Below are 23903 nucleotides of genomic sequence, written 5' to 3'. Positions count from 1 at the left end.
CATGATGGATTCTATAAGTCTAGCGATTGTGTTAGGAATTGATAGGTCAATCTTTAGGTGCAATGACCACCACACTTGTAACATCATTGTTATACAAGGTTGAGAGCTCTGAAATCACCAGCTATATAATTTAATGTTTTTATTTTATATTTATTTAATCAAAATACCCATAGTTGCTTACACTACCTAGATATTGGCCTTTCTAAATTGAATGTAGGTATATATTGAGCATATAATTGTTATCTTTATATTTTGTTAGAATTCAATATATTTTATTATTACATCTCTTTAATTAGATTATATTCATTACATTGCATTAATATTTGAAATCCCCTAACTCACTCTAGAGAACTAGAAGAAGAAAGCTACCATAAGGAATATTTTCTCTTTGGAAGGTAGGAAACCCCTTGCTCTATAATTACATACTAATGAATGGACACCCTTGTAAATTCATACTCTTCTTTGCATGTCATGACTTATATATTTACATGCCTTTCCACCTTGATTATCCATATACTTCTTGCATTTGTGCATAATTTCATACATTCTCATTATTATCTCTATTCCTATATCCATCTGTAGGTACATATGCATCAACCACGTTGACTTTTATCTTAGATCAATCCAATGGCAAAGATGGATGCATCTAGCACTTGATTTGTTGAGATTTTAACTCTAAATTTAGTCAATTCCCATCCATTCCTTTCTCACTTGGAGTTGACTAAATCCATATTTGTGAATTTAAAATTGGAGTCCTTATATAGAAATGCATTTGATTGCATTCACTGGCAAATGATTGTACATCAAGGTTCAAAATGAAATAGATTTAAGGAAGAAGCATGCTAAGAACACTTCCATTTGGTGGATTGCAATGAAATTGAATTTTCATAAGATCCTAACAATATCTACATATTTGTTTATTGTTACTCAATCTTTTCCATGATTGTAAAGTTAATCCTATCAAGATGTTTAAGGAGTGGTCTAATTATCTCACTCAAGTGAATATAAACATTACTATCAAGAAGTTTAAAAAGTGGCCTAATTATTAAACACATTGGATTTGATCAAAATCGCAAACAATTTTTTTTTTTAATATGTTTAAAACTTGTCGCATGTTTACCAACATGTGAGGAGGTTGGAATCTGCTCTGCGAATCTGCTCTGGTCATGAAAATTTCTCTGTGATCTGCTCTGCTACGATCTGCGCTGAGATCTGCGACCTTTGGTTCTGTGTTTTTTGATCTGCATTTTTTAGCGTGTACAGGAAGGAGCTTTTATTCGAACTATATTTAAGGCATATCTATAGGGTTTGATTGGTGAAGTGGTAATCTGCGATCTACAATTTGCTTGTATTTTTGAGGTTTGAGATCCGTGGTGGCTCTGATCTGTGTTCTCTACATTCGGGTGCATCTGATCCACGAGCCTCAGGAAAATCTATTCGATCTGCAAGTTAGATCTGCTCTTTTTTCACTCTGGTCTTACTCACTGCTGGCAAGGTGGCGAAGGAAAAGTTTGGGGTCGATGGCGGTGGACATCTGGATGTCCCTGCACATTTGAGTGTCAATGGTGACTGCTCTTCTTCTAACCCTCCAGGAGATGCTTTTACTTCCATGTAGCTTCCTGTACCTCCTCCTTCGGCCAATGCTTCTGCCAACATTAATGGTATTCCTTTGCCATCTGTTAGCAATTCCTTCAAGCCTAAATCCTTCTCAGAGGCGGTTTCCAATTTAGCAGGTGGTATCCATGAACAAGCGAGGTTTGTTGTAGCTAACCCTAACAACTCTGAGGTCACCAGGGACGGTAAGTGCTTTCCTTCTCATTTTTCTTTAATTCCTAATTCTAAGATGGTTGCCGAAATTACTAAAGAAAGATGTAGGCTTAAAGACACTGCTATTTGTTTTTGCTGCCGTTGAAGTTGAAAAATGTCCTCCACACAAGTTTATGGATGATTGGTTTCATAATTTCTGGAATACTAAACTTGGATTTCATATATCATTTTATAGACAAATTCAAAAGGGGCTTTTTGTTATCTTTTTTGCTAATCATGAAGCCCAGCAAGAGGTTCTGAAAAGACAATATTGGACAGTTGGGACGACGTCCTTCCGAGCATTGGCTTGGACCCCTGAGGCCGTTCATGAGGAAGTTTTGGCCCTCTCGGCACCCAGGTGGATTCTTGTAAAAAACTTACCGCCATTTCTTTGGCATTTTTTGGCACAACTGTTGGAAAATTTGGGCAAAATTATAAGGATGGATGAAACTATTAGATTAGTCCCACATATGGATGCTAGGGTTCTTATATCACTCCTGAATGGCAAAGAAATTCCCTCTGAAATTAATATTAATGTGCTTAATGAAGACTTTGTTTTCCCTATTGAAGTTTTAGGGGGATTGAATGCTTGTTTTTTATGCAGGAAGGAGGGTCATCGTCGTAAGGATTGTCCCATCCTTAATAAGCCTTCTGTTAAGTCTTCCAATAGCAATAATCACCCTCCCAAATCCACTTTTCCAGTTAACCCTCCTGTTTCTTCTAAATCTGATGGTCAACCTGCTATGAAGGCTGCCATGAAGACTCTTATTTCCTCAGATTTTAACCAAGTTGTTTCTACTCTTAACTTGAATTTATCTCCCCCTCCCGAGGCTATGTTGGGGCCTGAATTAGATGATGGATTTACTCTTGTTAGAAACAAGAAAAAGCGGAGAGGGATTACTTCGTTTAACCCTAATTCCAATTTTGTTAATTCTTATTCTCCTCCCATCTTAAATCCTCCGCTTAGTGTTGTCCCGTTTAAGCATCCTGCTTCTTCCATTGAAGCAGTCAAGCCCGCCTTGAATCCATCAAAGGCTCCACCAAAGGTGTTTAAGGAAATTGAGGATGGCTATATTTTTGAAGTCATTCTTGCTTCTGATTCTGTTCTCTTTGATCTCAATATGGATAAGGAGCCTTCAGTCCTTGATGAGTCTCCTAAATTAGATACCATTTCCGCTAGTAGGCGTGGAAGGCCACCAAGGTCTAAAAACAACTCTGCTAATAAGAACCCCGGGGATGCTCCTAGTTGTCCCATCATGACTATTGATGATGCGTCTCATACCCCTTCTAATGTGTCTTAATGAATTGCCTATCTTGGAATGTTAGGGGGCTTGAGTCTCCAGATAGAAAATATGTTGTTAAGCGTGTCTTAGATTCTTTTAACTCTGTTGATTTGTTTATGATGCAAGAAATTAAAGCTACTGGTTTCATGCTCGATATCAACCTTAATTTTATTTGGAGGGATGCCATTAAGTTTTCCTCTAACCATATCAGGGGTAAAGGTGGAATTGTTGTCCTTGTTAATCCCAAGTGGGGGAAGCTCATAACTAATAACGGCGTTTCCCCCTGTCAAAGGGCTGTCTGGTTTACTATGAATATTAGTAATAAACAAATTGGTTTTTGTACTATTTACGCTCCTAATGATACTAAGGATAGAATCTCCCTCTGGAATTGGCTATCCACTCTCCCTGATATTCCTTGGTTTTTTGGAGGAGACTTCAATATGATTGAGTCCCAGAAGGATAAAATTGGTGGTAACCCATTCAGATGGAAGGATTATGAGTTTCTGCATTGGTCTAAGTTTATTAACTCAAAAAATTTGTTTGACCCTCTAGCTAACATTACAGATTCTCATCCTGTAATCTGGCACACTTGGTGCAATTTCCAGCAAGGCCAATCCAGGATCTATTCTAGATTAGACCGCTTTTATGGCAATAAAGACTTTTTTTCCTTTCTTCCTGATAGTAATGGTAACATTGTTTTGGTTTCTGCCACCACCCTGTCTGATGATCATCCTATTTTCACTCGTATCAACATTAATTCTGATCTTGTTCGTCATAAACCTGCCTCTTCCAAATTCTTGTTGAATACCAAGCTGTTGCACGATGATGATGTTCTATGTGCCTTGCATCTTATTAGGAACATCAACTTCTCTAACATGAAGGACTCTCTCATGATTGACAAGTGGAAGGCAAATCTCTTGGCTTGGAAAGTTTTCCTGCAAACCATTGGCCAAAAGTGTGCCAAGGACTATAGATTCACTGAAAAGTTGCTCTACTCTAACCTTCAAACTGCTGAGCTTAATGTTTAGGCTGACCCTTCTAATGCGAATATTTTGAACCATGTTATTGCTGCTAAGGATGCCCTTAGTAAGCATCAACAAACTAAAATTCATGGAGCTAGGCTCCGTTCTAGGATTAATTGGATCCAGCATGGTGATCAAGGATCTAAATTTTTCTTTAATTTTCTTAAGCAGAAACATATTAAAGAATCTATTGACAAGCTTGTTATTAATAATCAAGAAGTCTCTGATCCTATTTGTATTTCTTTGGCTTTTGCTGATTACTATAGTAAGCTTTTCTCATCTGAAGATTCCTTGGAGGCTGAGGAAATTAGATCCAAATGCAGACCCCTTATTCCTTCTAAATTAGATGTAGAAGATATTATGCTTCTTTCGACCCCTATATCTATTGAAGAGATCAAGGGGGCTATTAAAGCTCTCAAGGATGACAAGGCCCCTGGGCCGGATGGGCTTTCTTCTGAATTTTATAAGGCTAATCTTAGTTGGATCAGCAAGGACTTGTTTGATCTTTATAATGAGGCCATTAGTGTGGGTTCTCTTAGCCCTGAGATCAATAGAGGTATCATTAAACTCCTTCCCAAGGAAGGGGACAAGTCTCTTCTCAAAAATTGGAGGCCTATTTCGCTCCTTAATGTTTCTTATTAAATTTTAGCCAAAGTTTTAGCCCTTAGATTGGTTCACATTCTCCCTAAGTTTGTTACTAGTTCCCAAACTGGTTTCATTAAAGGTAGATATATCTTGGAAAATATTATTATTGCTTGGGAAGCTATGGATTGGGCTAAATGTTCTCATCAAAACTTTGCTTTGCTTCTCCTTGACTTTGAGAAAGCTTATGATAGAATAGAACGGAAGTTCATTATCATGATGTTGCAATCTTTTGGTTTTCCTCCGTTCTTCTATATGGTTGTTCAAACTCTTCTCACTGATGCTTGTGCCCAAATTGAGATTAATGGTTCTATTTCTGACACTTTCCCTCTTAGTCGGTCTATCAGGCAAGGCTGCCCTCTAGCTCCTGCTCTTTTTGTTATTGCTGCTAAAGCTTTATACTATATCCTTAGAGATGATTCTCTGTCCCCGAAGGTTACAGGGCTTCACTTGCCTAATAATGAAGAGCTTATAAGTAGTCACTTTGCTGATGACACTGCTATCTTCTTTGAGCTTTTTGACAACAACCTTAATAATCTTCAAATTAAGTTGGACCTATTTTGTGCCATCTCAGGTGCTAAAATCTCCCAAGCTAAGTCTATTTGCTTGGGTTGGACCGATCAGCCTCCTAATTGGTTCTTCCAGCACAAGTTTCAATGGGGAGGCCCCAAAAATATAGTCAAGTATCTTGGTATCCCCTATTCTATTGATCCTTCTCTCAAGGACATGTGGGCTTGGGTTAAGGCCAAGATTGAGAATAGACTTAATAAATGGTTTAACAGATCCTTATCCCTGGCCGAGAGATTTCAAGTTTGTCAAAAGCTTTTATCTTCTTATAGTATTTATTACTCCTCTGTCTGGATGTTTAATAGCTACCAAATTCTTGAGATTCAGAAGGCCATCAGGCAATTTCTTTGGTCCGATGGCAAGGGTAATAGAAAGTATCATGCTGTTAAATGGGATTGGTGTCATACCGATAAGTCCCTGGGGGGATTGGGGTTAAAAGATCTCAAGCTGCAAGGTATAGCCCTTTCCGCCAAATGGATTTTTCAATCTATGGAGGGTGATAGTCCTTGGAAAGTTCTTGTTAGACACAACATTGAGAGAGGTTTTCCCAAGCAGGCTAGATTTTGGAAAAATCTCCCTTTATGTGATCTTATTGTTGGTAAGTTCTTGGTTGTGGTCCAAGGATCACCGATTTTCAGATCCATCTGGCGTGCTTGGGAGCATGTTCGAGAATTTATCACCAATAGGGATTTTTATCATGATTGTCACCTTCATGGAGAGAGATCCATCTGGTGGAATCTGAGCCTGAATAACAAGCCCCTAGCCCTCTACCAGGGGTGTTTTGCCAAGTCCTGGGCTAAAGTTGGTATTTCTCAATTTGCTGATATCTTTGAGCATGATTCTCTTATCCCTTGGGGAGATCTCAAGATTAGATTTAATTTACCTCAGTCTCAGAGGAAAACCTATAATTTAATTTCTCTAGCTTCCAAGGATATTCCTTCTCTTTGCCATGTGGACTCTTATAGATATGTTAAATGCAAGTGGCCTGACGGTGTTGTTTTAGATAAGCTTAAAGCTAATAATATCTATAAGGTTATTGCTCATAATGTGGATATTCTTGCCCATGTCAATAAACTCTGGTATTTTTCTTTTGATATTAAAGTTTGGAATAAATTGCTGAATTCTATTTGGAAAGGCCCTTGCGAGCCTAAAATTCAATGTTTTAAATGGTTGTTGTTAATTGATAGACTTCCTATTAGAAGAGATAATCAGCATTCTAATATTTGTAATATTTGCAAATTACCTGAATCAGGTAGACACATATTATTTGATTGCCTCTTTGCTAAAGAAATTTGGAATTTATTTGATATTTACTATCCTATTAATGTGAGCATCATTGAAATTGTTACTGGCCATATTAATGGGATTAGTAAAGATGCTAATTTCTTTTGGAATATGTTGTCCTCTAACATTCTTTGGCAGATTTGGAAATGCAGGAATGAGGAAAAATACCAAGGTAAGCCAAGGGTTCTTACTGAGTTTTTTCGAAAACTCACACATTTAAAAATATTCTTGCAGGTGCAAAACACCATGGTTATTGAAAAGGACAAATTAAGCAAATTTCTTAAAGATGGACATACTTCTTTCTTTGTTCACGATCTTAAGTATGACTATCAGTGGCAAAGGACTATGGATAATCTGCGGATGTCTGAGCAAATGTGTTGGAAGCTGATCCAAGCTATTAAGAGGAACCATAATGCCAGGAAGGAGGATATCTATATGTTGTCACAGATTCAGGAACAAAAAACTATTGTTTGGATGAAAGGCCCTCTTGGTTGGACCGCTTGGGTTGATCTTTATTGTGATATCTTGTACTAGCCTTCTGTTGTTCGGCTTTTGTTGTTCTTTGATGTTCTTTAGTTGATCTTTTGTTACCTTGGCTCTGGTTTGAGGCTTTGCCTCTTTTGTAGTGCTCGAAGTCCTGTGTAACTTTTTTTGATCTCTCTATATCTAATAGAAAAAAATCGCAAACAAAAATTAGACTAATGTATGCATAAGTGTTCCAAAGCATAAAAATCAATTCAATGTATACATAAGTGCCATAAGCCTTCATTCTCAACCCTTCATAAAACACAAGCTATTCCAATCTAAGACAAAATATAACTAGAGACTTACAATTTCGTCTCAAGAACAACCAATGCTAACGTCTACAACAAATTCATATACCATCATTATGCCTAAAAGTACATGTCTTGACCCTCTCGTCCATATTCAAGAACTTATAATTATTTTTCAATTAATTAATTTAAACAAGTTAATACTTTTAATGATTACAAGACCCAAATCAAAGTGAGGAACTTTGCTTTGCCTTTACAATATTTAATGCTTACTTTTAGCAAAGAAAAGGAGTAATCTATCTAGTATTTAAATTATAAGCTCCTTTTAAAAAACCAAAACAATGTGTTGAAATAAAGGGTGCATATCCTTGTGAAAGTCAAACACTAGGGGCACCCAAAATATTTTTAAAGCAGCTTTTGTTATTAATAAGAGGAGCACCGTTGTTTTTACTTATTTTATTATTATTTATTATAAACGATACCTTCAAAAGCGAGATCCGTAGTACCTAAATTTGACGGCCGTATGGCCGTATTTGGGAGTTTCCAACGGGTGGGGCGCACACCAATCATGATATTCTGGTAAATTGTTTTTCGAAAAGCCTTTTGAGCGTTTCCGTTAATAGCAAAAAGCAAATGAGACGTGGGATTTTATGATTACGATGATTCATTGTAAATTTGTATCTCAATAATTGTTTTTAAAAATTAAATTTTTTTTGTTTTATGTCAAAATTTGACTTGGTAACTTTAACAGCACGTGATGATATTGTTTTGTTTGGAAACTTGAAATTTGGTCATCCTGACCTTAGTGGCGACCTCACTATAGGCATGATGACCAAATTTATCTCTTTCTTTATAACTACTTGAAAATTTAAAAAACATCATCACATTATAGTAGAATATAGAATGTTTGAACTGCTTACCGACAAAACGATAATGTTAGAATTATTACTACTACTTTCTATTAATTTTATTATTTGTCTTGTATTGTTCATTAGAATTTGGAATACATGGCGTTTGCAAATGGGACTTTGATATGATGGTTATTAGAAAGGAGTTTTGATCATTGAGCAGCAGACTTGCATCGTGTGATTTGTTGTTTCACTTTTTTTAAGTGCATGAAGTAGGTAAAAGATTAAAATAAGAGTATTTAGTATTTAATTATAAAAAATGGATCAATTTCCAATTATTTTATAGGAGTGTGGTGCAATAGATGAAAAGGTAGTATACCTGGTTCTTTATTAGGTGTTGTAATAACATATCTTATGTATAAATAGATTATTGTGTTGGATTGTATTTCTATTGTTCTTCTATGTATTCATTTTTCCATAGAATTGTAGGCCTCATAGAATTGTAGGGTAATGGAAGGAGGGTCGTCACTATCTTGTGCATTGAAGGGCTATTGTGCTTCGTATTTTATACATCTCTTGTGTATTATTTGGATTGTTGAGTTCATAAATTTTGATCACATGCGTTAATGCAAGGTGGTTATGATGCCTAATTAAAAATAAGAAAAAAAGATCTCCACTTAAAAGAAGCATTGGTCAAAGACTAGATAAGTGTATTTAGTATTTCTTATAAGAAAACAAGATAAGTTTACAATTTGTCTTCAAAGGTGTTATCTAATAGTTCAAATATGACAGGTTGATAAATTTACGAAAATTATTATGCTTACAAGTCTTGCTTAGCTCACGACTTTGAATCACATGTGTTAATGTAACAAGGTGATGATGCTTAATAAATATAAATTAAAAAAGAAATTAAAAAAAATTCCTCAAATATAGAATTAAAATAATGTGGAATTTTAACATTTCCAATCTACTAAAAAATGTACAAGAAATCTTGCTTAGCTCACGAGTTTGAATCACATGTGTTAATGTAACAAGGTGATAATGCTTATTAAATAAAAATAAAAATAAAATCCCTCAATATAGTCATTGTATAAATAGAAATAGTTAATAGTTAAGCACATTCACCTGCAAGTTCAGCTGCTTCATGACAGATGGATTCATGTGTGAATCACTATCCAAAACATAGGTCAATGAGTTTGACTCAAGAATGACACACATTTAAAATTTGTATCACTTTATATTTAATGTTGAAAATATTTTATTATAAACAATGACATCTGTTAATTTGTAATAGTTGAAATTCTAATGCAACAAATTAGAATTAGAGATTAAAATTTAAAAATCTTTTTAAAAAATTACAAAATACGAAAACGTAAACAATAATATAAATACCCAACCAAAATAAATAAATTAACAACAATAACAATACCCATAAAAAAATGAAACGAAAAATACTCTGGATATATTTTGATTAACAAGATCATCCCACCTGCATGTATTTTGATAGTAGTTGTCTCAATTGAAAAGGAAGATTCCCACTCAGTTTAGTCTGTCAGCTGCCGTTAATAAATTGGAAGACTAAAAATAGTTCCTTTCGTTTTAATGCCGATGTGTAACTGTAATTTGAAAAAAGCAAGCTCTGTTAATAGAAAAATGAGTTCATTATTAAAAGAATGTGTGTTCTTAAGTAGGTTACACTTTAAAGTAGTATGATGGCATTGATGACACGGAGGTAATAAATAAGTTCGGAATCTGGGAAACTGTGCTTTTAGTTTTACTCTATTTTTTTGGTAAGTTGTTCTTTTGTTTTTGAATTTAAGAGACTCTCTTTCTCTGCAACGGTCACAGCAGATCCAGTTCCTTCTCCTCCATGAGTAGATCTCAGCATTCTCTTCCTACGAAACGGGGGGCCCTTGAAATGAATTTCCATGTAGTTACGCTTGAATCTCGGCAGCTTTTATGAATTGGATATATTTATCATTCGAATAAGGGGATCAAGGTTTTTCTCTTTTGATTCTCTTTGGTTTCTTTTTGGGGTGGCTCTGCTTTGGGGACGATGACACCTGCTGTGATGACGCCTTCTGTGTTGCAGGGATGTTTTCCATTGCAGATTTCAGGCAAGGACTGTGTTGCATTACCCTCCATGGATGGAAATACAGGTAAGGGTAAGAAACTTATTTTGGGTTTGCACGAAATGATTTTTCTGTTTTTCTGTTTTCACAGATTTCCAAATAGCTCAGGTAAGTTGCATGCCTATGGATGCTTTGGCTTTTTCTTTCTGGTTTTTGGAAAAATAAATTGTCCGAGATTTTTATTAGTCCCGGAGTAGGTCCATGAAAAGACATGCAGCGTGGATATTTCTAGCAGCCTCTGTGGAAGGGAGAATCTGACCTTCCTACAACCTTATACATCCTAATCAGGTTGGAAAATAAGGCACTCTAAGCCATCAGCTATAAAAAGGTTGGAATACACGAAAATATACATATGTTTGTCTATTAGATACCGTCCCGAGACTGGAAATCGCAACGGAACTAAATTTAACAGAGACAACTTTGTACAAGGACTATTGCCCCATTTGTTTTTGACGAGATGGCAGACGTTTATGATATAACTCAAAACACAGAATCCGGGGTTGATAAATTTAGCTGGATTGCTGTGTAGTAAGCACCATAAGCTGTGGAGCCCAACTATTATTTCCCTTCACTCCGTTGGTGGCTTGGAATTGTAAAGTTTTTCCATGCCGGAGCCTGGCGTATATTTTCTCGGACAGAATAAATGTTAGGTCAAAAAGAGCCTAGGAAACCTGTTAACCGTTTCTTGATGACCTTTCTGCCTGTATTGCTGGCCGGTAAATGCATTGGCAGCAGAGAGATCAAAATATTCAAGCATTATGTTGGAAGCCATGCCGAGCACATTTTTGGTCCTGCGTGGTTTGGCTTCTATCAGCTGTAATTATGAGGTTTTTACAAGTTTCCTATTTTTTGGCGTAAGATTAACCAGGGAATGTCCATCTTGGCCTTGCCAACAATGTAGCAACAAGAGTACCATATTTACTGTAAATATCAGGAGAGTGAATCACGGGAATGTAGCTTTGGGTTCTCAGGAATCACATCTAGGGGATTTGTTGCTTCATTGCCTTGTTTGTTTCAATTTTTCTCAGCTTCCTTAGTTTATTTGACTTGTATCGATAGTTTATTGAAGATTTAGATGTAATTTTTAAGCTCCATTTCCCATTCTAGCCCCTAGTGCACATTAAATCTAAATTAGCTTTTATATCTTTCTCTTATTAAATGTATCAGTAATCTCTCAAGTTTTCCTTAGTAATCCCTTTAGTTTCGTGGCTAAGTCTAGTAACCTTTTATTAGCTTTTCTAGAACTCTTTCTTTCTATATTTCAATTGCTACTTTCCTTCTCCATGCCAATTCCAAACCGCCAGACAAATCAGAATAACAAATCTAAACAATGTAATCTCACTTAAGCTATTGGTGTACATAGTTCCTATGCTACATGGAGTAATCAGGAGCTAAATCATAGTCACTTTCCTGGTCTCATCTACTGTTTTCGTGTTCTACACAATCTCTCACTTTGGAGGAGAAATAATACTACTTTCCATTAAATGATTTTTTTTCAACTATATATAAGATCTTCTATTTGGGAGCTAATAAAAATTGTTGTGGATGGAATTTTTATTCAATTCAGCTCCCTTATATATTAAAAATCGGCCTGTTGGTTTTCTCTCCCCACACATGGCCCAATCTTAGACTTGAGGATTCTTCTTTATATAGGTTAAATCTCCCAAAAGCAAAATGCTAAAGTTCAACTATGATATTGAATTTGATTAAAATGATTGGCAATGATAGTAGAGTTAAAACAATTAGCTGTTATCTGTGGTGAGCATAATCTACCTTATTATCCATACTAGTGGTTCTGTCGTCCCTGAGAACTCCACCTCCCTCTGGCCCAGGACTGCCCTTTTGGGCATCATCACAATTGAGTTGTTGAAGTTTAATGGAACCCATTTTCTCATTATGAGCTTAAACCCTCTTCTCCTCTTAGCAGAGAACTTGTGAAATTGTAGCGTGATTCCATCAGTACTCCACGGAATCAATTGGTTTGTTTAAGATAGAAAACCATTGCAGGGCTCTGTATTGCTAAATGATCAAACTTGTCGACAGTTATTATTTAATGTGGTTGCAGTTTTGTACTCATGCTCACACAATCTCTGTCTCCATCTGTAAATTGCCTTTATTTAAATTTGTTTAATTTAAATTATTGCTTTAGTTTAGAAAATGCAAGTTTCTGAATTTTTTATTGTAGCTAGGTTCCTGAAAGAAGTAAGACGATTTAGCTTGTTAAGATGCAGAACAAGAAGGTTTCTTATAAATTGTACACTCATTCACACTGTTATTCTTTGTCTCGTTCACTGTAGCATTTTCTTCAGCCAGGAATCCTCGCACAATTGGAAATATTTTGGTGGGAGAGAAAGGGAGGCATCTATCCAATGTAAGACTTATTATATAGCTTGCCATGATTTGAGAACATTTGCAGCATATTCATATAAGTTTTTGTGGGTTTTGGCTCCAAAGCTAAAAAAAATATTTTCCTTCACAACCTTTTGTCATTATTTATATTGTACTAGTTCATCATCGTGTGGTATTCATTATGGAATCTTCATTCGTTGCCATCAGCTACTTTCTTTTTTAAACATAAATACTAAAGATAATATTATTACAGCTCTGCAAACACACTGAAAAGTATTTGCCCAGGACACTTAAATTTTACTACACTGTCATGGTCTATCTATAAAAAGTTAAACAATGCTGATGCCTTATCTCTTTTTTACTCAATTATTGAAATGACACAATTTCATGCCCAATAGACAGGAGAATATCAAGACCTATTGACAAAGTGTTGACCTTGGGACATCCATTTCCTTCCAAGGTTTTGTTGCTCCAGTTTTCCTCTTTCTTTCAATAAGTATCATTAAACTGTGTTAGCTGCATTGCATGGTGACACCTAGGAGTTAACTACTAGTTTCAATAAATATTAAACAATAAGCACTGACACCATCATCAAGATTCCAATTCAAGGATGAAGAATAGGTCACAGAAGGAATCACTGCGCAATCTGTGTCCTTTGAAGTTGAAGTGCTCTTGTTCTTGTTTTTTTATTGTACCATGTTTCTCACGTATTTAACCTCTTTATTAAGATCTCAGATTATCATTTTTTATTTTATTATTGATTCTCATGTTTTTCCAGGATAGAGACCTTTTCTTCTGATTTGGCTGCCATTTTGTTGCATTCTCTTCATATGTTTGTAATAAAGCTATGTATTCTAATTGGTTAATGGGGTGTCAACAAGTTTTCTATCCATTGAATCAACAGAATGGAAGAGTAGAACATCTTAGCCAGAACACGTGGTATGCCATTTTGACATGTTACAGCAATTATAAACGAGCATGTGATTTCTCTTATGTGTATTGCAGTTTCTTGTGAACTTTGTCAGCAAGGAGGAAAATATTCTTCAAGAGTAGTCTACTTTTTAACAATATCTTCTGATTTCATGATCCAGATTGAAATCCCAGATATAATTGTAGTCAATCATCTCCATAAATAGTACATAACACCTTTGATCTGCAAGTCTCCAATGGGAAAAATAACCATACCAGCTGGTGGCCAATCTTATATTGCAGAACTTGCCAACTATTGGAGACTAATTGAGGTAGCTAACAGTGCATGTTTGCCTCAATGCTTAATAAATTATTACACTGTCTTCCCAACTTACCAATTTGAAGCTCCTTGTTTGGCAGAAACTGGGAGGAAGCTAGAAAAAGCTGATGTCTGACCTTGCTAGTTGCATGTATATTAAGATCTCAACAAGTCCATAAGCCTGTAAATAAAGAAATTATTGTTGGCCAAGAAGCCATATCTTGCTGAGGAATTTTCTTAAGCAATTTCCATGCTATCCATAAACCGCCACATTCAAAATGCATTTTCTATCAGGTGGCAACACCTATGTCAGGTAAAAGTTCACCTTCAATTAATTTATATAGATCTCCAAATCCTCATCCAAAGCTCCAAGAGGAGCACAAACTGGGACGGTTCTGGCAGACGTTGGGGGGTGGGGAGTTTGGATCTATATCTTTTATATTACTAAAAATACCCAAGGTTTTGTGAGGATAACATCCTCAAGTATGCTGTTTGTGCACATCTTGTGATCAATACATAATATGTGACAGCATTTTTGTTTCAATTTGTCAAGCAATTATATGCCTTATTCTTAGACATGAAGCATACATGTCTACATCTAGCAAGGCCTTCACACCTAGTATACCTGAAAAAATCTGCTTGCATTTATCATTTGATGAATCTTTGCACCTTATTTAAAAGCTCCACGTCAATTTTATTTGAACAGGTATGCATCATTCCATTAAACACACTGAAATGAAAGACCTTAGGATCCATACATTCAAGGCTCCTTGTTTGTTTATTTGTGAAGGCTACCAAGTTTGTAATTAATAGCCAAACAAAATGCCAAACAGTGTTAAAAGAATGATTTGGCAACAGGCTTATCCAAGTGGTTGTTTGCAACCTTTGAACTGCAAACAGACAGCATAATTAAGTAGAACTTCTTAACAAATTTAGTGGAATGCTTTGGCAACCACTTATCTAAGTGGTTGATTGCAAAACCTTCTTAACTGCTAGAGAATTGCATGTTTTCGGTCAAACTTCTCAACACCTGAAACTGTAATGCCAAGGATAAAAAATACAAGAAATCTTTAATTTACCCAGGATGGAGGTTTGAGTTTAAATTATATTTTCTAATATCATTTATATTCATTTCTCTTGTCTCCCTTTAATTCACCCAGGACGGAGGTTCAAGTTTAATTCATAATTTCTAATTACATTTGTATTTATTTTTTTCTCATCTGTTAGATTCTTATATATGAACTATACTCTTGTTATATTTTCTTTAATTTTTCGTTGCCAATTTTTATTTTATTTTTATAGCTTTTCTGTTTTGGTTGGTAATTGCATTTTTTATTTTTCTCTATGTCTAACATTTTAGTGTTATCTGTTTTACAATATGCTATACCGATTTTTTTTTTGTTTGTATCATGTAAATTTTTGTTGTAATACAGTAGTATTATATAGTATGTATTTTTATTCTTATTCAGTTCCATCATTTGTCTGTCAACTTTTTGCCCCCTTTTTAGTATAATCCTATTTATTTCAAGTTATTGTATTGTTTCTTCCTTATTGTTTGTTTAATTCGAATTTATAGTATTACAGGTTGGGTAATTATCATCCGTCTCTTTGCTTGTAAGTCTGTACTTTATTGCATGTTTATTTCATTGAATTATAGGTGTTTATTGCTCGTCTTTATTTTTTGACTTTTTTTGCATTGAATCTTGTCATATCCCCTCTATTTTCCTTTTTAAGTGTGACTTGGTCTACAACTAGTTACTTTTAGTCTCTCTTTTCCTGATGATGGATCACTGAGTCTGAGCCCACACAATCTTAATCCAGAAGCAGTACCAAATAAGTTGTTTATGTCTTTGTTTTTCCATTTGTTTTGCTTTGAAGCTTGTGTCATGTACCCTCTCTATTTTCCTTTTAACCTTCTCTCTTAGCTCTCTCTTTTCCTAATGATGAATCACAGAGTGTGATCCAAAATGCTGCTTTGAAAAGCTCCCCCACAATTTTAATCCAGAAGCAGTATCAAATAAGTTGTCTTTATCTTATGAATTCTTAAAATGTAAACCAGTACTTGCTGGAGAACAACTCCACTCCCAAAGAATTAGGGACTCATAAGTACAATAAACAAGGACTACTTTTATTTACCGTTATTATGTTTTAATATTTATTTTCCGGTAAAGGATATTTTGGTAATGAGCCATGCAAACTTACCGCTTTGTTAGTTCAGTGGAAGCTATACACATTACTTCATTGGTGGGAAAATGGAAAATTGAGCACTTCAATTTTCAAGGATAATTCTAGGTGGTGTCATTATCTGCTTTCTTAGCGTATTTGGGCTTCTTCTACTGTGCTCATTGATGCTACTTACAGCCAATAATATGATTGAGTGTACCACAAATATGCATTACAATTTAAGTCTACACCATATAAATGATGCAACGATTTCCCAGTCTGCTATTAAAACTACCTTTAAAACTCTGGAGTCAAAATCAGACTGGTAATTATAGAAGCCCTAATTGAGAGCTAAATATGTCATGCCTATGATATGTGCATTTCCATGCCATAAAGTTTTTTGTAATTTATATTTTGGATTCTTGGAACAAGATAAGTTTAGTCGTTACCTGTTAGAAACAGGATATAGCAAGGATTGCTTTGAAGGGCCAGTGAAGGGGAATGCATCCAGAGACACCCCTAATAAAGGCTACTGCTTTGGGATGTTTCCGTAGCAGATCCTTGTCATTGCCATTGATGTTAAATTTTTAATTTACAGGTGTTCACGTGATACTGAAAATTCAGTCACATGGTTAGCATAATTGTGAGATAAAAGATTGATGATGTTGTGAAAATATTAAACCATACATATTATTCACCTGTGTTGCCAAATGTTTTATGATAGAAGTAATACATAATTTGCATGACTGGTAAACAAACATAAATATGTTTTACTACTGTGCAGGCTAGCAATTGTTGTGATGCCACTGATACCAAGCTTGAAGCAGATTGCAGTCCTCAAATTTTCATGCAGCCACCAAGACCGGTGAACATTTCTAGAGGGACAAAATCTGCATTTTCCAATCCCCCTCTCTTATCAGCAACAGATGTTATTTACGAGCTGAGTAAAAAAGCCACCCAAGAGGCAAAGTGCAGAGAATCTAGTAGTGGATTTGTGTTGGATGATAAATCACAGCATCCAGACAGCATAACAATAGCTAAAGTCCATCAAAAGAAAACAGGTTTTCACAAAGAAAATTTGTTTTCGGTCTCTGTTTCTGAGACCGAGTCAGTACAATATTCCTGTAGTACACTAGGCAATTTAGGTGCAGAAAGGGTGCCACTCCATAATCCATGTCAGATGTCCTCTGTGACTGGCATTTCTGTGAACTGTAACACAGAAAATACGGCTAGGAGTGTGATATCATCAAGAAATTCATCAGAACTGGCAAACTTTGTCAATCTGCAGAAGGAAATGGGCCAGAAGATTATAGCTAGTAATAATTCACAATTACAAGAAAATATTAGATTGGAGGAATCCAATTCCACATCTGTGAAAGCAGGACTATCTAATCCTTGGCCACCTGTAATACATACTTTCAGCATTTTAAAATCTCAAGATAAACTAGAGAGCATTGGCATAGAGCAATCGGGTGTTCCTGATTCCATAAATAACTTACCTGCTGCCATTAATAATTGTCCAATGAAGGGTCTCAAGCATATTCCTACATTATATAATTCTATGGAGAAGATTGTTCATTCTCAGGAACTGGCAAACAATAAGCTGTACCTAAGTCCAAGCCATCATCTTCACCATGGGAACAAAAGGAAATGGAGTCCACCCCAAAGACAACAAATAGTAGATTTAGTATCATGTTCTCCACAACCTGATTTCACCTACAAATATTGCTTCAAGAGGCATAAAGTCTTTGCCGACAAAGTTGAAGCTGGTCGCCAAAATATGAAGATTCCAGAGGGTAAAGAAATGGCAGAATCAGAAAGCTTCTTACCCCAGGAACTTGCTTTTGAGTTGAATGTAAATAACATCAAGAATTCGTCGGTTAATTTTAGATTAGGACTCAGTAGCCCTGCACGTGATGCAGGACAAATGCCATCTGTAAGAACAGCATCTCAAAGAGGTTCATCATCAGAGTCAGATTGGGGCAAATTCCTAGCTTTGTCTGCTTCACCTGAGCCAACAAGTCAAGGCGCTAACTTGGATGAAGAAATAATTTCAAATTTTGAGCATCGTTTCATCAAGTTGCAAGCTTTTCTGAAAAGATGTGATGAGTCGGATCAATACTATTCCCAAGGTAAGCCAGCCAATAAGTTTCAGCTAAATTAATTTATCTGTCAATAAGCATTCTTCTGATTTCCATCGGTTTCACTGTTGTGATTTTTTGGTCGCCTGATGTATGCAATGCTAGGATTTCAGAAGCTATCTGCAGTGGATCGAAATGTCATTGCAATTAAACTGGAAAAGCAAGCTATAAAGCTCTCCTTGGAGGAGGGTAATGGATTGAACCTGAGTTTTCTTTTGATACTTTCTGCTTGTTTTTCATGCACTGGTTATCTACTAATACTTGTCTTACAATCTCTGATACAGTTAAGGAATTTGACAGAATGAACAAACTCAAGATATTCAGAAAACCACAAATGATGTCGGAGGTGCATCGATTCTGAAACTACTTCTACCTAATTCTTCCCAACTTCAACAAGCTGAAAACTCAACATGGCAGCTGGTGCTTCCCAAGAAGATACATCTGCATCTGGTTGTCTTGATTTGGGATATCATTCGTTAAGAGTGATTTTATTCAGTGGTCAAGTAGATGACCAGCAAACTTTAACATGCCTTACTCTTGAAGAAGGAACAAATATTAAATCTCTCACAAGAGAGATTTGAATCCTTTGCAATCGATTTGGAAAATGTTTTCTAATGTGTTCAGGTAGTTAATATATGACAGATCACCAAGTCAAGTCAAATATATCTAGGCCAATCGATTCAATTAACTGAACAAATTTTTGTACCGGAAGAATCGCAATAAAACGTTTTCCTTTTTCAATTTTGGTTCTCATCTGTACCCTCTCAGCCTATTTTAAGATACTTAGGTTTTGTTCAAACAATTAATGTTTTTCTCGTTCTTTCCTGTTACAAATATACATTTCTCTTTAGTCTGGTGTTGCTGAATATGCTCAAGTCCCTCGCCAAAAACCCTTTTAAATCGTGAAGAATAAGCTGAAAGATTTAGGATTGTCTCTGCATTTATGATCATTTCATTCAACTGGAATGTTTTCTTTTCCAAGTGCCAGAATGATTAAATTGTGGTGTTATATTTTGAATCCCCCACCTTGTTCAGTCATGTAGAAGAAAATTTCATTTTCGTCTTTTGTTATATTTTCAATACTCCACTTGGTTCAGTCATGTAGAAGAAAATTTCATTTTCGTATCTATTTTGCTTTAACAATGTGAAGAATTAATTTTCTCGCTGCAATATAATTCCAATAATGAAAGAAAGTTCTTCAAAAAATGCTACATCGTTCAGGCTGTTTTTTAACTAGGAAAAGAACTGGTGCGCACGCACAGGGGAAGAGGGTATTACGTTCAATCACGTATTCCATCTTTTACAAATGCCGTTTTATAACTGAGACCCAACCGCCCAAAAAAGGTTAATGAAAGCCAAGAATATTATTCAATCGTTATAGAACAATACATCTGAGTTGCAGGATAATGTGGAAGGGATTGTTTTCGGGCTTGGATACGTGTATCAGGGTTTCCTTTTCAAAAATCATGTCGTGCGGATCTCAGGCAATAAGACCACGCAACATCTCAATGAGGCCTCGAGGCATTTCTGTACTCTTTGCAAGAAAATTTAGTTTTTTGCAACACTCTATGATTACTTTAACGATGTACTTCGAATTTTGAAACTATCCTGTAAGTCGCTCGTTATTTTTAAGATACAAATCCTCAATTCCCTGCACGGATCGGATTACAACATGGGACTCGAAGCAGGTAGTTATTGTCTATGGTGTGGAATTTGAGTAGATGAAAGTGGAGATAAAAATAGGGGAAGGAGAAAAATCCATTGAGACAGAGGTAGTAAAAGTATAGATGGATAGAGAGGAAGATAGAGAGAGGGGGAGGAGATTTTAGAGTTTCAGATATAGATATAGGGAGCGATGGTGGAAGAAATATAATAGCTGGAAGATATGAATATATTGGATGAATGGGTAAAATAAATAAAATAGTAGATAAGGAGGGAGGAATGAGAGAAATAGATAGAATGTTAGAGGGACAATGAGAGATAAAGATAGAGATATGGAGAGAAGTAAAGATAGAAAAACAAAGATAGAGAGGGAGAGAAATAGATGGAGATTTAGAAAGAAAATAGAGAAAGGTAGAAAGAGAAATGTAGAAAATTATTGAATTAAATTTTTTTTTTTTGTTAAGGTTATAATTATGATACAATTGATTAAAATATTTATAGAATATTTATAATTATTTCAATTATTTTAAATTTTAAAATAATAGTTAACCATTTATTAAAATACTATATTATATATTAAAATCTTTGAAATAAAAAAATTATAAAATATTTTTTTTTGCTTTCTAATATCAATTTTAGTTCTAACTTCATTTTAACTCTATTTAGAATATTAAATCTTGCTTCATATTCTAATGAATTATTATTTCACTTATAATCAAATTTAAAAATATGGTTGTAAATATAATACTCTATAGAATTAATATTTTAGTCATAAAATATACTTAATTTTAAATGCATTTTTAAACTTTTGTTTTAAGATTATGTGGGATAAGTAGCTTGATGTTGTATTATCAACTTATATTTTTTTGACTTTTAAGCTAAAATAATAGAATCTAGTGAAAAATTGTATAAAGCTTTGGGTGTAAAACTAAATATTGATACAACATAATAGGATCCTACTAAGTGGCTTTGTTTGGTCTAGTTGAGCTTGTTTTGCTTGTTCATGGTGCCTAATGAGGGTGGGGGAAGGAACCTGACAAGAAATTCTAGTCCTAATATGTGGGAAAGTTAAACTACAACTAGCATTAATTGGAAGAATGCCCGGTAGGGGGACCCTAATCTAGATGACATGGTACTAGGGTAGTACTCAGATGGGTGAGCTAATACTTCACCTATGTGAGGATTAACTAGATGCAATGAGTGTTAATTGTTTCATTTATTCTCATGAGAGATAAATTCTTATGAACTATTAATGTGGCACATTTTTTTGGCTAGAATACATTACAGGTGGAGGAAAAACAACTGGCTTTGGGGCTTGCTTGTGTACTTTCTTAGTGGGACTTGACCCTCAAGAGTCACAACATCAAGCATATAAGGGGTCCAATAGGACCGCACTAATGACGTAAAGACTTGGGATGACACATCCATATTACAAGATTTGTATCCCTATTTGTTTGTGGACTTCCCAGAGTAACATAATCCTAGGAAGAGTGGATGTAGTGCTCACCTGTAGTTTACTTTTCAACTTATATTACCAAACTCCTCTAGGGTGGGCTCACACCGACTCTGAATCCAGGTCGATCACCATATTACTAGAGAGGATTGGGATTGTAGACTTTGTACCTTAGTAGAGGTAGACTCTGAGACCCATTTCCTTTTTAGATGCCCCATATACTATGAGATTAGAGGGAGATTTTATTGTTTGTTTAGAGATTGTAGATCCCTCTCGAAGTTCTTTAGGTACATAGATCAGCGTTACATTGCACTCTATCTCTATGAGTCCTTACAACTTTGCAACCATACTTTATAGCTATCATTCCCCACAAGTTAGACCTAAGCACAACTTATCACGACCTTCTTCTCGCTCTTAGCTCCAGTGCGGGGTGTGAAGCGACCGTGCAATTTCCCTAACATAGGCCATTCTAGATCAGTGAGAACTCGTAGTGGACTTCTTCACAAGTAACACTCCTCTCATAGCACTCAGATACACCATAGGGTCTTTGGTAACTGTTGGCCATATTAGTCACTGTTGGATTTTTTCCCTTTGAAGATGAATACCTAATCTTTTTCGTGATGTCTCCTGCTTTCTTCTTCATTTATTGTGCTTGTTCTTTTGTGGACATTGTTTGATGCTCTGTTTGTCTACTATCTTCTTGGTTGTAAGCTTCCAGTCCCATTGACCCAAGTTGTGGTCTTTTGTTGGACATTAATAAAATTATCTTATCTTATCTTATCTTATCTTATCTAGGCCATCTTCCTTGTGTGCATTCAGTATTTCAGCAATACTTGAGGATATGATTGTATGACACTACTTAATGATTAGATTTATTTATCATGAGTCATTGGTTTGTTTGAGACATTATATCTTTCCAGTTGATGATTAGGGCTATTGTCATTGTGATGATACATTACATGCTTTCAGTTGATGACTATGGTTATTTTCATGACAATAATACACTATTTTCTTTTATTTGATGATTATGGTTACCTTCTTGATGATGGATCTATATGTTGAGATGTCATGTATGTTTATGGATTTATTGGTTACTAACTTCATACTTGCATGTGTATGGATATCATGTATGTTTTACATTTCACTTTGATGTGCCTGATGTGGTTGAGAGATGGAGTTATAGTCACTTTCTTGTGAGATCTACACAATGTATCAATTTTTGTCATTGTTTGTTACACACACACACACACACACACACACACACACACACACACACACACACACACACACACATGTGTATGTGTAACAGACAATGATGAAAATCGATACATTGTGTAGATCTCACAAGAAGGTGATTATGATTCCATCTCTCAACCACATCAGGCACATCAAATAGAAATATAAAACACACATGATATCCATACACATGCAAGTATGAAGTTAGTAACTAATAAGTCCATAAACATACATGACATCTTAACATATAGGTCCATCATCACAAAGGTAACCATAATCATCAAATAAAAGAAAATAGTGTATCATCATCATGAAAATAACCATAGTCATCAATTGGAAGCATATAATGTATCATCATGATGAAAATAGCCATAATCATCAACTGGAAAGATATAATCTCTTAAACAAATCAATGACTCATGATATATAAATCTAATCCTTAAGTAGTGTCATACAACCATATCCTCAAGTATTATTGAAATATTGAATGCACACAAGGATGCTGGCCTAGAGGAGTTTGGTAATATAAGTTGAAAAGTAAACTACGAGTGGGCACTACATCCACCCTTCCTAGGATTATGCTTACTCTTGGAAGTCCACAAACAAATAAGGATACAAATCTTGTAATCTGGATGTGTCATTTCAAGTCTCTAATGACTCATCAATGGGATCCTATTGGACCCTTTACATGCTTGATGGTTGACTCTTGAGGGTCAAGTCCTACTAAGAAAGTACACGAGCAAGCCCCAAAGCTAGTTGCTTGAAATCTACCTATAATGTATTCCAATCAAGAAAATGTGTCACATTAATAGTTCACAAGAATTCATCTCTCATTAATTAAATTACCTTTTCTCCCTTCTCAAGATTTCTCTCCATGTACTTTTTGCATTTTCTATTTAATAATTAATTAGTAATTATTAAATAGCTTTTACCTTTTAGGTTACCTTTGTAACTTTTTAGGTTACCCCTTTGGGTTTCGATCTCCTTTTATAAGGATTGATCTTTTGTAATAATCTACATCTTTTCTTTTTCTAAGGATAGATTTTCATAATTTTTAGAGCAAAACCCTTGCTTCTTCTTGTCTTTTTTTTCTATGACAAGTTTTTTACATGCAGGTGTTCAAAGGCTTTGTGGATTTGTATTGATCAAATCCTTAAAGATTATATCAACTTTAGGATAAACTAATGACTCTTTAGAAGATGTGTGATGATCAAATATGGAGCCCAACCTATGGATCAAGGTGATAAGGGAAACAAGTGACAAAGATAGACTACCCTAGATAATGCTTAGCCAAAGGGATAATTGTGATAGTAT

General features: G+C 35.2%; 2 protein-coding genes across 6 annotated transcripts; both read left to right on the top strand.

The window, feature by feature from the left end:
• Positions 1-3106: 3106 nt before the first annotated feature.
• LOC149572397 (uncharacterized) lies at positions 3107-7138 on the top strand. Its single transcript, XM_089815831.1, has 4 exons — positions 3107-3997; positions 4283-4667; positions 4761-6352; positions 6839-7138. Exons 1-4 carry the CDS (start codon positions 3107-3109, stop codon positions 7136-7138), a joined length of 3168 nt encoding a protein of 1055 aa, XP_089671957.1.
• Positions 7139-9656: 2518 nt separating this feature from the next.
• On the top strand, positions 9657-18979 carry LOC149572396 (uncharacterized). Of its 5 annotated transcripts, XM_089813577.1 has the most exons (7): positions 9657-9957; positions 10077-10224; positions 10318-10384; positions 12655-12728; positions 16882-18229; positions 18344-18427; positions 18523-18979. In XM_089813577.1, the coding sequence occupies exons 3-7, from the start codon at positions 10369-10371 to the stop codon at positions 18597-18599; spliced, it is 1599 nt and encodes a 532-aa protein (XP_089669703.1). In that variant the 5' UTR covers positions 9657-9957; positions 10077-10224; positions 10318-10368; the 3' UTR covers positions 18600-18979. The 5 variants fall into 5 exon arrangements, with proteins under 5 accessions (XP_089669703.1, XP_089669702.1, XP_089669704.1 ...); XM_089813576.1 differs by having other exon boundaries at positions 9778-9957; positions 10077-10384; XM_089813578.1 differs by lacking the exon at positions 9657-9957 and having other exon boundaries at positions 9975-10384; positions 18352-18427.
• Positions 18980-23903: the final 4924 nt, after the last annotated feature.

Source organism: Cupressus sempervirens, chromosome 2 (genome assembly GCF_028749045.1).
Source record: "Cupressus sempervirens isolate cs-2001-9-10 chromosome 2, ASM2874904v1, whole genome shotgun sequence".
NCBI lineage: Eukaryota > Viridiplantae > Streptophyta > Pinopsida > Cupressales > Cupressaceae > Cupressus > Cupressus sempervirens.
The sequence above is the reverse complement of the archived record's forward strand: the minus strand, read 5'-3'. Positions and strand labels throughout refer to the sequence as shown.